The 13,850-nt window shown below is 37.5% G+C and overlaps 2 protein-coding genes across 4 annotated transcripts in view; one reads left to right on the forward strand and one right to left on the reverse strand.

The window, feature by feature from the left end:
- Positions 1-84, reverse strand: part of LOC307005110 (neuronal pentraxin-2) — a 23,943-nt gene extending 23,859 nt beyond the window's left edge. Inside the window, exon 1 of the mRNA XM_079624927.1 lies at positions 1-84. This exon is cut by the window's left edge and continues 47 nt beyond it. The gene's annotated coding sequence lies outside the window, so the exon portion shown is untranslated.
- Positions 85-7,288: 7,204 nt separating this feature from the next.
- LOC307005684 (BAR/IMD domain-containing adapter protein 2) overlaps positions 7,289-13,850 on the forward strand; it is a 31,244-nt gene continuing 24,682 nt past the window's right edge. The window contains exons 1-4 of one of the 3 annotated variants that reach the window (XM_079626055.1): positions 7,289-7,775; positions 11,948-12,056; positions 13,054-13,129; positions 13,236-13,322. In XM_079626055.1, coding sequence (XP_079482181.1) covers positions 12,009-12,056; positions 13,054-13,129; positions 13,236-13,322 — 211 coding nt within the window. In that variant the 5' untranslated portion in view covers positions 7,289-7,775; positions 11,948-12,008. The remainder of the gene's footprint in view (positions 7,776-11,947; positions 12,057-13,053; positions 13,130-13,235; positions 13,323-13,850) is intronic. The other 2 variants (XR_013799316.1, XM_079626056.1) reach the window with 2 other exon arrangements.

The raw sequence follows: 13,850 nt of genomic DNA on the forward strand, positions 1-13,850 counted from the left end.
GAGCAAAATTCTGAATTTCAGAATTGGCCTCCATTCAATTCATGATTTGGAATTTAAATTGAATTGACTCCGCTCCACAGGAAGTTGGATTTGAATTGGAAGGACAGGAAGTGGAATTAAATTCATGGCAATTCAAAGAGATTCCACACAGTCACACAACAGAAAGAATGTGTTGAATCTCACATACATTCAGTGTTAGGAAGGTTACTTTGGAAATGTAATTGCTTAATAAGTTATAAGTTACCCATACTTTATCAAAGCAAAGCAATTTCCTTTTAATTTGATTAGTAACTAGTTGAATTACACATTTTACTTCAGTAATACAACTAAATACAATTACATTCATTTTGTAATTGAATAACATAATTTCATTACACGTAACTAGTCATTCCTCAACCCTGCATACATTTTGTTCTAAAATATAGATAATGATCAAATTCTTGAAATAAATGACCCCCTCAATGTTGTTTAATTAGTTGTGTTCCAATGTTATTTTCATTTTAAAGTAATGAAATAACACAAAGTGTATAATGCAGTCATATCTGACATAAACTGTAAAGCTTCATTGTTAACACTTCACTTCAAATTTGAATTTTGATTGAATTGCAATTCTGCTTAATTTAAATTCGAATTATAATTCTAGGTCCTGGTTTTGACATCAATTCAAATTCAAGAATTGAATTGGAATTCAGGAGTCATTCTTAATTCCATTGTGAATTGTACACAAGCCTGATGCACAGAAACACATTTATCAGAAAACCATGATTCATTCTGCACTTTAACATACATTAATACAATTTGCCCATGTATTTAGAAGTATACAGATTATGGAATAAAAATGTGGGTTAACTTACATACCGTGTTCACCTCTTGGTGTTCAGTGACCTTCTTACCCTTTGCCCCCGTGACTCAAACCTGATGGGGAGAGTCATGTAGGCTACAACGAAGAACAGAGAAGAACAATATCAGTGTTTTTTTAAGTAAAATTAATTTCAACACTTGAGTGTTTAGTTTATGTATTTAGATATTTACCTTCTAACCGTGTTTGTCCTAACCTCCGCCTCCTTCTTCCCTGAACTAAGAACTTTGTTACAGTTATAGGCCTACATTTGATCACTTAAATTCACATTTATCACTGACATGCACGGCATGGATTCTATAGAAGAAATAATAACAACATTAAGCAAAAGTCAATGTTTTGCTTCAGTTAAACAGCATCTGAGCATAATTCCTTACAAAAACTTTTCTTCAGAACTTCATCTCCATCGTCAGTGTTTTGAACGCATATCATCTGATCACTTTAACACACTTTTCATCACACTTGCAGCACAGCATAAGTAAAACAGTCAGCATCTACGGTTTCTGTCATATTTCCATGCATATTTCACGTCAACTTCCAAATTAGCCAACTTCCAAGCTAATCGCATTAAATATTTAGGCTGAAAGTTTGTTTTCAAACGCAAGAGGGCAGCAGAGCTTCTTTTTTTCTGTCACCTGTCACCTTTTTTTCTGTTTCTGTCAAAAACTCCAACTTTTTATTTTTTAATACTCATTTTAAATACTATTAACACCACTTCAACAACAACAACAACAACAACAGCAACAACAAAAAACTAAACAAAACAAGTAACATAAAAATATAGCAACATACAGCCATCATCAGGGTCCAAACAAATGTTGTGTCTGGCAACTGATAAATATGTAGGATATTTAATATCATTAAGATATTTATAAAAATAAATCATTCTAGATCATTTTGGAGATCATTGATTTTTTTTACACACACACAAAAACCTCAGGAGGTAGCCTACTGTAAGTGTACCTTGGTTTTAAAAATGAATATATGCATTTGTTACTGTATACATGTAAAGCTATTGAACCATATATACTGATGTCAAACCATAAGATCTATAAAAACTTGTATAAGAAAAGTAGACATATTTATTTTCCTGTTTCTAGTGGCCCTCTAGTGGACAAGTATTACAGGTTTCTTCTGTCATTCACACTGATATAAACGGCTGATCATACACCAGCATCATACATTTATGATATTTTGAATGTTTCCTCAGATTGTCCTGTTATTCATTTGCACATATTTTTTGGCGAAGTCTGGACATTGTATTTACAAGAAATAAGCCATTATGGGCCACGCCATCGATTACAGTAAATGAATGACATTTGATGAATTTTTGTAAGAGTAGCCTCACCAAAATGTGTGTAAACAAGACAAACAGACTGGGATGGTTTTAAATAAGAAGGGTTAAGATGGGTTAAGATAGATAGATAGATAGATAGATAGATAGATAGATAGATAGATAGATAGATAGATAGATAGATAGATAGATAGATAGATAGATAGATAGATAGATAGATAGATAGATAGATAGATAGATAATTTGAAGGGACCAAACTAAAGGAAGTTCTAGTCATCATGATTCCAGATTTACTAGCAAAAATGTAGCCTATAAATTAACTCAGTTTCTCTGAATTGCTCAAACACATTTCTTGAAACCATCACCCACTTTCTCAAAACCAAATCTTCAGACTTCAGAGAACATCTGACTCTTCTGGCAAAATCAACATTTGCCCAAAACCATGCTAATGCTTTCAGATCAGACACACACGAGTCAATATTTACAGTTTTTCTCAGTCGCTTTGGTGCATTTCTCACATCACTATTTACATTTGCACAGCAGTTAATGCAGTTCTCAAAACAATTAGTACAAACTGCAAAACCTAGTTGATAACCTGCAAAAGCGTGTCACTTGCTCAAAATGGATCGCTCATTCCTCAAAAGCAAGTATTCATGTCAATGAAAGTGTCAGTGTCATCAAGATGAAAAGTCCTGACACCATTGCTTATGAACAAGATAGTCAAATGGCTTTGTCATGTTTTCATTATGACAGTTTACTCTGTAAATGTTTTCCAATGCAAAAAAGTCAGATATTGGTGACACTACCTGAAAATGCTCAAGACAGCACTATATACTATTTGCACAGCCATTTGAAAAATACAGTAAAGTTACACATTACTGTATTTAGTGAGGTAACTACAAGACACTGAATGTTTCACATTTTTACTGCATATGCTCTTTGCAATTCTAATTTGTTCACAGCATTGTGCAAAAGAAAAAATACACCCTTATTTACAACAAACATAAACTCCCTTTGGGTAGAGCTGTGCACAACTGTAAACAATATTGCAGTACATATTGGAACTGAACATACAACATACATAGTACTGTAATCATTCATGCACATCCAGACGTTCCTCTCTGTCTGGCCACATAATTTCATCTGCATCACAGCGAATATCAATGCAATCCAAAACAACAACATGCTTGCTCAGATGGTCTCCAGTTAGACCCCTCTCATTCTCAGGGATTATGTCCCTGTAAAGAGTGTCTAACAAAGTCAGCAGATGTTGTGTGTTGTATGGAGCAAGACTGGGGATATGCCATTTATACACACCTGTTCTCCCGACGAAATGTTTGAATAATTGAATTTACAGTGGTTCTCCCAACATTTGGCTGCACCCTTCGACCAGCCTCAGCCATTGTGAGGCCGTGATTGACAACATGATCCACAATTGTAGCCCTGATTTCATCAGGGATCCGCCTATGTACTTGGCCTCTTCTTCCCCTTCCCCTTCCCCCTCACCCCTCTTCCACGAGGCTGGCCTTCCATTTCTGTCACAGTATTGTAGAAATGGTACACACTAAGTCCTGCTTGGTTCATATATGCTTGTAAAGTGGGTGTTTATGGGATTCAGCTCTGACAGTGATTGTAGAGAAGTGGCTTATCATTGGATGCAACTACAGTAATGCTTCACACACCCCTTCGCATCAGTGAAAGTTGAGATTCACCTAAAATAAATTGTTCAATTTAGGAGACATTTTCAGGGAAAAAAAAGATTAAATGTTTTTTGTAAAATTTGCTTGACAGATTTTGACTAGTTCAACATTTTTGTATGTAATGACTCAAGCAATGAAAGGAGGACTATTAGTTTTATATGGAATGACTATTCAGCATTCACAAGTATAATTAATTTTGATTGACATGACATAAGCAAATGATGTTTGAAAACAGCAGAGAGTTGTATGAAAGCAATTGATGCATGTTCAAAAGCATTTGCAATCTGTTGGAAGGAATGAGAAACTGCTACTATGATGTGCACAAATGACTAAATGTTGTGGAGGTTGAACTAACTGTTGTGCAAATGTAAATAGTGATGTGAGAAATGCACCAAAGCGACTGAGAAAAACTGTAAAAACACTACAGATCATTCATTAGACACTACATCAAAAAATAGAGAACACAGTATCCAAACCATGTAGTTACAGAAAAAAATATAAAAAAGTAAACAAATTTTGCAATTACGTAAAAAAGTAATCACAACTTACAGTAGTAAGGTGAATAAATTGTGTATAGTATTGTACTGAATATAGTATTGAATGTCTGTATATTCAGCACTTGCATACTGTAAAAAATACAGTAACCCAACTGCAAAAGCCAAAAAAGAACAAAAACTCTACATGAAAAGCATGTTACTGTACACTCAAAAAAAATGTGCAACTGCAAAATCAAGGTCAACAAGACATTAATTCTGCCTCAGCGTCACGTCTTCATGTTGGTCCAGCCTGAGGACTCTGTCCACATCACAGGCAATCTCTTCTCATGCCAGGCAAAGAAAAACCCCTCCAGCCTGCCTCCTCGTCTACTCTTCCTCCTCGTCTACTCTTCCTCCTCTTCCTCCTCGTCTACTCTTCCTCCTCTTCTTCTCAGATTGTTTCATCTGCGTGCACATCAGTGCACCCGTGTATTCTGAGCTATCTGGCCAAGTTATGTTGTACAGCTGGTTTGGTCACATCATTAGTGTGAACAATTTTGTGTCGTTGTGTGTAAAAATGATGACAACTGTGTTGTAGTTTTGTTTAGCTTTTGCCTGCCTGTGTTTAGCGTTTTGAAACAAGTGCATCACAGTGCGAAATGTGTTTTAGTGAGTGAGAATGTGTTTAGAGTTTAGTGCCTGAGTTTTGCAAATGGTGTCTAACTGCCTAAGCTTGTTTGAGGCTTTACGGAAAGAGTGATTTATTCGACACATTGGTTTAGGCTATTGAGAATTTGGTTCAGAGAATGGGATTTAGTGTTTTAGCAATTCAGAAAAAAACTGTAATAGCCGATGCAAAACAATCAGTCATTCACAATGCAGTTTATTAGCGGCGGACCCAGAAAGCAACAGTGTCGGCCCAGATCCGCGCATACCAGATGTGGGCCGGATCTGGGGAATAGCTCCTAACTAGTCTCGCGTAGCCAGACCTTCAGACTGACGGCTGAAGGTCTGGAATTCATAGCAGCTTTCTTTGGCCAAGGCCCGCCCATAAGGCCGTTTGACCGACATGTCAAACAACCAATTACAGTTCGTTTCGTTCAGCGTCACGTTTCGGGGCGTGGAAATGTCCCCACAACAACAGACCGGCGTGCAACAAGTCTCCACTAAGTGCCTCAAACAAAACTCCTGGACATCTCTTAAAGAGTCTATGCCGTGAACCTCGCATACTTTTGAGAATCCTACGTTTAGCTGATCTTGATAAATGCTCATTGTCACTCATGTAAACACAACAGTTTTTCTCCCGCAATCACACGTCTGCGCTTTGTTTCCCGGCGGACCGAAAATAAACGCGACACTCGCGCCCCCCCGGAAATCCGATCAAATTCAACCAATCAGATGACGACTTCGACATTCCTGAAGTGTTTCCAGTTAAGTGTACCATATGCATCAGACGTTTAGCCAACGTTCCGTGGGTGTGACGTCTGAGGCTGAGACTAGTGTCCTAACAGACTCTCGTACATTTCATTTGTACAGAGAGTCTGGCCTCTCTCCATTGACGAGCATTAACTTCCTTGTAGGCGGGTCCTCTGTTGAAGTTTAAAACTATTGGATCTGCCCAGAGCCACTCTGGATCTGCCATAACCAATCGCTAACGTTTGGTCGTGACGTATGACGACTCAAACTCATAGAAAGTAAAAGAAATAGACACAGCGACCCCATAGACTTCAATGGAGAAAAGTCAATTAGAAGCACTCACTTCCTGATCGCCAGGCGAACTGCGCAGGCTCAAACTGAGCTTGACGACGTAGATGTGGCGTGAGCCTGTCTGACAGCTGTAAGTCTTCTAGTAGCTGTGCCGAGAGAAATCTGAATCATTCTCTTCCGAATCTCGCAGAGACGGAGAGTGTGAGTAGGAGTTGCCTTTATGACTCTCTATGTGCTTCTCCCTTGACTTTATGCCTCCACGTCCCTCCGATTGCCTGCGAGCTTCTCCGCCTGACTGTGCGACAGAGTCGCGTGGTTATGACGCAATCGTTAGCTTATTTTTACAAAAACTGCTTCTACGGGGCCATATAAGATACAAGGTAATAGAGCCTTTTATACATTGTCGTGTTTCTTTAGAAAAAAATAATGGACAAATGGAGTCTTTAAACGCCTCAGATGTAAAGTTATTCGCTGTCAAAGTGATGCCAAAATGAATGGGAGTCAATGGAATGCTAACAGCAGGCTTGCTAGCCAATGGCGGCCCCCGGGGAAGGTACGCTTTTCGGGTGCTGGATTACCCCCTTGCTCAAACTAGCGCACAACCTCAACGTTGAGAAATAGAGAACACAGCAGCATCCAAAACATCTAGTTACAGAAAAAGGTATAAAAAAGTAAACAAATTTTGCAATTACGTAAAAAAGTATAGTAATCATACTTTTGATGTTCGCAGCCACTTGCGCTCTGTTCGCTGATTGGGCCGGTCAAAAATTGACCGGAGAAAACCCAAGAATACACAAACCCAGACGTAGTACTGAAGGAAAATTAAAATTGAGCGGAAGTATAGGAGGGCGTATAGCCAGGCTAGGGAATAGCCTAACTTGTGACAAATTTTTAGATAGCGTTTCTTCCTGAATTCCATGCAACTTGTCATGCTTCCTCAGAATGACCTGTTGTATAGTTAACCTTAAGCTTAAGCCTTAAGCTGATCAAATTGTCAAAATAGGCGATGTCAGACCATTGCTTATTGGCTTAGCAATTGATAAATCAAAATTCTGTTGATAAGTTTAAAGTATAGGCTAAATGCTAATTACATTTAGGCTAAGAATTATGAGGTTTCTTTGAAACCCTCTTGAAGCCTAAATTCTGCCACATGTAGGCCTAATATTAACCACATTTAACCTATTTTTTTGCACATTCCACTTTTAATATTTTACTCGTGGAATTAAAAGTGTTCGTGGACACAGCACGGGTTATGAATGAGAGTGGGATTTCTCTCTCTGTCTCTGTGAGTGTGTGTGTGTGTGTGTTGGTCCTGTAATGAGCAGAGGCTCTATTCACAGCTCAGTCCCGTTACCTCATTGACATTCAGTCCCAGTGAGAGAGACAGACAGAGAGTAAGAAGACAGACATTGTCCGGGACAGAGACAGCGACGAGCGAGCCGCTCGAGATCTATACCGACAGCAAACGGACATTTTAGGCGGAATGAAGATTAAAGTTTGATGTGAGCATGAGTGCATGTGATCTGAAGAACAATGAGCACTGAATGTGTTCTGGCCTGGATTCAGTGAGGAGTTTGGGAGAGACATGGTGAGGGGTGAGGGGTGGAAGAGGGATTTACTGGGTCAAACTAACTAAACTACCCCCACCACTGAAGGGAAAGTCATAGAAGGAAAAGTGCAGCGACCAAGAAGAAAAAAACACCAGACAAAGCGGTGAGGAAACGATGAACACTGAAAAGGTAGGAAAATTACTATGATAAAAAACCTCTGAATTGCCACTAACACTGTAGCCTAGTTCTTTTAATTAATTAAACGAACAATCTGCTAAATGACTCTCAGTGCAACAAGTGCCATTTGAACAAATATTAAAAATGCGAATGTTTAGTCAACGTGATTAGCATTGTATGGCAACGAGCTGATAACGTTGCATTGCTTTTTTTCTTTTAACTTTGAATAATTTTTTCAGCCATGTGAATTACTGCATTAAGAAGCAGCAATGCTCTAGTAAAATGTCACTTTCATATCAGCGTTTTCCTTACAGCCTTTCACTGCGTGTTAAATTAGCAGAATCTACTCATTTTTTTTACATCATATAGCCTATTTAATCTCAATATAATATCGCAATTACATAACTTTAATCACCAGCCCTATTAGGGAACAGGTGTCAACAACACTGAGAGAAGTAGCCTACCATATGAAATATGTGAAAACATTAGAGACAACTATTTTTATGTAATCCACATAAAAAGTGTTAAACAAATTAATGCTATATATTTATGATATTATGGAATGTGGCACTATACAGACATATGTAGTGACACAATTATATCTTCAGTGAAGACTAAAGTTTGATTAAGTAGAAGTGTTTTTGTGTGGTGTTAGTCCTAAAGATTCATTTTCCGAAATCTATGTGTTAGTTTTAAAGTTATCTGCTAATGTTCTCCTAAACACTGAGAAAATCAACTTTTAGCAAATGAATTCACTTAAAATGTATAGTCTTTCTCTTAAAGGAAAATGGATAGAAATACAGATGACTCATGTTGCACTCAGGGCTGCTTACACATTTTTGTCCATTCAAATGGAAGAATGTCCCTCCCCCAAAACCACTCGCTTTTAAACTGAATTTCAAATAGCAAATCATAGTTCATGGCTGTAATGTAAACTACAACTTATTGACTCTTTACAAAAAGGGATGAGCCCTTTACTCTTTATCAGTTTGTTACTGGGCCAGTACCCTCAAAGTGACATATTTGTACCTAAAAGGTTCATAGTAATGCCTTATGGGTACATATGTCTACTCTAATGTACTTTTTGGGGTAAATATAAGGCACAAAGTTGTCCCTTTAAGGGAACTGCCCTAGTGACTAGCTGTTGTACCCCTAATGCCCAGTACATTGTACAATTTTGGGCTGTCCCAGACGAAAGATGGAAGAATCGTGGGGATTTCTGTAGTCGTGGCTCGTGGTCCTATACGTCGTAGCCTACAGCGAGAGAGGTTCAAAGACGACCCAAAGATAGCCTGCGGTCATTTTCTGACAGTGTCAGATCTTTAGATCATCTCACAGTGTGTTTGCTGCTACGACCCACGTCTACTGACTAGCCAATCAAAATGCAACATGAAATGGTGTATTGATCAATGTGACATGGCGCTAAAACGTAAAACTTCTTACCTCAAGCTCTATTTGCAAGATTGGCCTCTTGACATGACCGCGTCCATATTCTCCTCTTTCGCTTCCACATCTTTTTTTCAGCGCACATAAAAACCACAATTGCCAAAGGTCGATTCATCTTGCTCTTTTGTTCACCACTAGCGCATGCTGATGACGTTTTATTCTTCTATACTAACTTGCGTCGTAGACTACGATTCAATAGGTGTCATCCTCGTACAGTCTTCATACATGTCATACCCAACCTTATTAGATCCATGTTCAGTGTGATTTGTAATGATCTTATAGGATTGCTGAAATCACACAGTCTGTAGCAGGCATAAAAGTACAAAATGGATGCTGTGAATTGTGGGTAAATCATTGAACTATTAGTCAATCAACTGCCTTCATTAGCTTTGTTTCCATCCAGCTATTTTTATGGGAATTTTCGATGTAGTAAAAAAGAGACACTTTGGCTACCCCGCCTGCAGCAAACTTACATTTTACTACATCAGATATTTGGCGTAACTTTCCCAGGAAGTGACGATTTTCTTCTCTTGAACACATGGAATGGAAATGGTGCTTTATTGGCAAATGTTTTATGTGATGTTACAATTTTGCGCAAAAGTTAAATTCGCAACTTCGGATGGAAACAGAGCTAGCGTGAATCAAAGAAAAACGAGAAAGAGAAGACGGGAAATGGAAGTGTCATATGATGAGAATGTTATTTTTTGTCTCACTTGATCATTTAGGTCAAATTCTTCCTCCTAATCTTTCTCTAATAACACGCATGAGAGCGCTGACCTGGTGTAAACACTGGCCTTCAGAGCCGAAGCTTTATGTGATGGGTAATCCTGACTGGAATCTTTTATTCAGGATCTTCCCAGAAAGGGAAAGCGCAGTGTTTGTTCAGCGGCGTGACTCTTGCACTTGGGCTGGGGAAGAGTTGCTCTCCTCCAGGGCACTATGGCATGTCAGACTCAATTTCACGATCTTAAGACATGCAATAACAGTGTATTAGGGTGTCTCTGGCCAGACTCAGACTATGAAATCTCTTGAGGTTCACCTACAGGGGTGGTCTTTATTTTGAAAATCACAAAATAAAAAATACTTACAAGGTAACAGATCCATGAAATGTCAAATAACCTAAAACATGCGTCATGTGGTGCCATGTAACATAATTCAGTCAACCGGACTACTTCAGGAGACAGCAAATAATTTTTGGGGGGCATGTTCTGTATATCAGAGATTAGATCTTCTTGCAGAAGGATGCAATTTCATTAATATTATTAATAAAATAATGTTTGGAAAGTTGGTCTCCCTTTCAAAAAGACACTCGGCAGATTATTGTAGACAAACACTTAAAAAAAATGAAAGTGTAAAAAAGTTATAGAAGTTTAAGATTACTGTGAAAAGGTTTTACTGTAGTAAACAATTTTTATTTGATAGAAAATATATATTTTACTAAATCATTTTACTCTAAAATAGACATACGTCTAATCAAGTTGTGTTCCAAATTTGAAGTTGATATCACAAAAATTGAGGTTTGTTTAGGCATAATACCATAAATAGCCACACACATTGGTGACACACACATTCCATTGATTTTTTTATGTTTTACTGTGACAAATTTTCTTTCACAATATCACTTCTATCACAAAAGAGTCGCCAAATATGGAGCCTTGAGTCTCAAAATATGTGAGAGGAAAAAACAAAGACAATAAAAAAAGAGCACCAAGTGTCCCGGTAGTTGACAGTTAAAGGGTTAATATGTGGTTAAAAAAAGCTATATATTAAAAGATGTATATAAAGGACATCCTATTTTACCTGCAAACAAACAGTACACTTGCATAAATCCATATTTAGCTACAGAAAATCTCAACTGAACTAAACTATATTATCGTGGAGCTCTTTGTGTAAATTTGAATACATAAGTAAGTATGTCCAACTTTATCAGTATACACGTGTAGAGCGATACATGCTATAGCAAATCTCAACGGCTTGATTGCTTGTATCATCTCAAAATGTAAACTATAATATTGCACAGCTCTAATCTGTTCTCTAATCTGCTCTAATCTAATCTAATCTAACCAATAACTTCATGATTTTCGTGTGTATTCGATCTGTATTGTGAAAAGTGCTATAAATACAATTCGATTTGACTTGATAAAAGCAATGTGCCCCTTTTATGCTTCTGCACGCCTAACATGACAGTCAGATTCCTGCATAAAAAATCCTTTGTGTTGATGGTTTGCTTTAAATACCTGGGGCTTTTATTATGGGTTGTGTAGTCTAGAGGAGATATTGAACGTCAATATCTCCGTGCACATCCATGCCAAGACAGGTGTGGAGGATCTTGACCGAGTCCAAACTGGGCCAGTGACTGCGAGCCTGGACTAAACACACAATCACACAATGCCTGACCTCTCTCTAATGCTCTTGTGATTGAATAGAAGCAAATCCCTTCAGCAATGTTCCAACATCTAGAGGAAAGCATTCCTCACACGACCGGGGCTGTTATCTCAACTTCACAATAATTACAGTGTTTTAGAGCATCTAAATATTATAGTTACAATTGCTTAATTTTCCGTTTGAATTTGTTACCAGTTATTATTGGTGAATAGTGTATTCTGTGGTTGAGATAATTTTGACGTTCCCTTTCGATGAGCTCGTAGTACCATCCCAAAGTCAAGGCAGATCTCTGCAAATAAAAAAGCAAAGGAAATGATCCCGATTCATCTCACTTTCTTGCTCTCCTTCTCTAGCCAGTTGTGCTGTGATTTACGTGTAAAAGAAAGGTGAACTGAAGCTGGAGAGAGAAGCACAATGTCACGCTCAGATGAGGTCAACAAGATGACAGAAAATGTCTACAAGGTAAGACTAAAGAAGACAATGAAAAGACTATTGAAAAAGGAGAAAAATCTAGTGTTAAACATGTGCCAAGTGCATAGAAATGTAATCTTTTATTTGTTGTATGCTTTGTGTAAAAAAACAACAACCATATATATAATGCCAAAGGTTCTCTCAAAATTATGAACAAACATTCTTCCAGTTACATTAATAAAACGTTCACTCAGTTATAGTCTTTAATAGCGTTATTATCAAAACATTAGCACATAAATGTTATTTATACATCATTCATGGTACACTTTTTTTTAGAAACATTTTAGTTGGACATTAGTCTAAGGTTTTTAAACATTACTACTTACTACTTTTTTTTTTCAGATGAACCTGCAAAAGTAAGATTTCCATAATATTAGCAAAATAATAAAATAGAGAAACCTTTATGTTTTATCTAATGCTCACATAACCAAGAAAAATATTTTATCACATCTAAATAACTGGATGTTTTCAGCTATTTCATGAAATAGCGTTTTCACAGGAACGTTTGTAAAATATTCTTAGAACATATTTTTGTTAGCTGGGTAGACAATTTTACCTTTAAATGCCACAAAACATTATTTCTAAATGCATATTCCAGTCTTTGTCTGTATGAATTGCATTTTTATATGAAAATGTTATATAAACTAGCTTTGAACAAAAAAAATTCACAACATTGACACTTAAAAAGATGCTTGTATTACTTTATCCTGTTATGACACTGTACACAATTTTGTTAAATGAAATTAGCTATTAGCAATTTAATCCCTTAAATTTGGTTTTGTTGGTGTGACCTATTATATTTAGTTTGATTCAGTAATGTTAAATAATTAATTTAGATGTAAAATTTTTAGGCTACCATTTTTCCAGTGCAGCCGAAATGAGTATTTATCCGTTTCTTGCATCCTTCTGTTTCAGTAATATAATTAATTACAGATCAAAATGTTTACAGTTGTGTCCTAACTTCAGTTATTGCTGATTCTGTGTTCAGGGCATTCTGGACCAGTTCAACCCCAGTCTGAAGAATTTTGTCACCATGGGGAAACACTATGAAAAGGCTCTGACGGGTCAGACACTTGAATAGTTTGGGGGGGGGGCTAAAGTCCACAGGACATCAGTGTCAGTGACTGCAATCCCTGACTCTCTGTCTCTGTCTCTCTGACTGCTCCACAGGCGTCACAGTCGCTGCTAAAGGATACTTTGACGCTCTGGTCAAACTAGGAGAGCTGGCCAGTGACAGCCAGGGCTCAAAAGAACTGGGTAAGTAAATGCAAGAGCAGTGTATTTACAATTAAAGTATTTCCACTTAATAATGTCAAGAGATTAGGCAGTGGATGTTCAGCTGTGTGACTGGATGGCAAGGGTTTGTTAGAATTTGAACTGTTATGTTATGTGTTTTTGAGAAAGATACATTTGCTCCAACACTAATTTAACACTCCCGAATTGGCTGTGTCCTAAATAGCTTCCCCCTACAGTACTGCACTAATATAGTCCACTTGAAGGAGGGAATGAAAACGAGTGAGTGAATGGACGCTGAGCGCACCAGAAGGGCGGCCGCTTCTGCATAGTTTGTGCTTGCGGTTCAATAATAATTTGAGACTTAGCAAACTGGCAGCTCTAGTAGTAATGAAAAGATTTATCTTGAACTCTTTGGCATGTATAAACCTTAATTAAACAATTTAATAATCAATTCAAAGGGAATTTATACTTGTATGATATTACGCTGTATCGGATGGATTGGTAATTCAGCTGCGAGCGCATCTTCTAGTGAGACGCGGGAATTCATTC

Source organism: Phoxinus phoxinus, assembly GCF_949152265.1.
Source record: "Phoxinus phoxinus genome assembly, chromosome: 10".
NCBI lineage: Eukaryota > Metazoa > Chordata > Actinopteri > Cypriniformes > Leuciscidae > Phoxinus > Phoxinus phoxinus.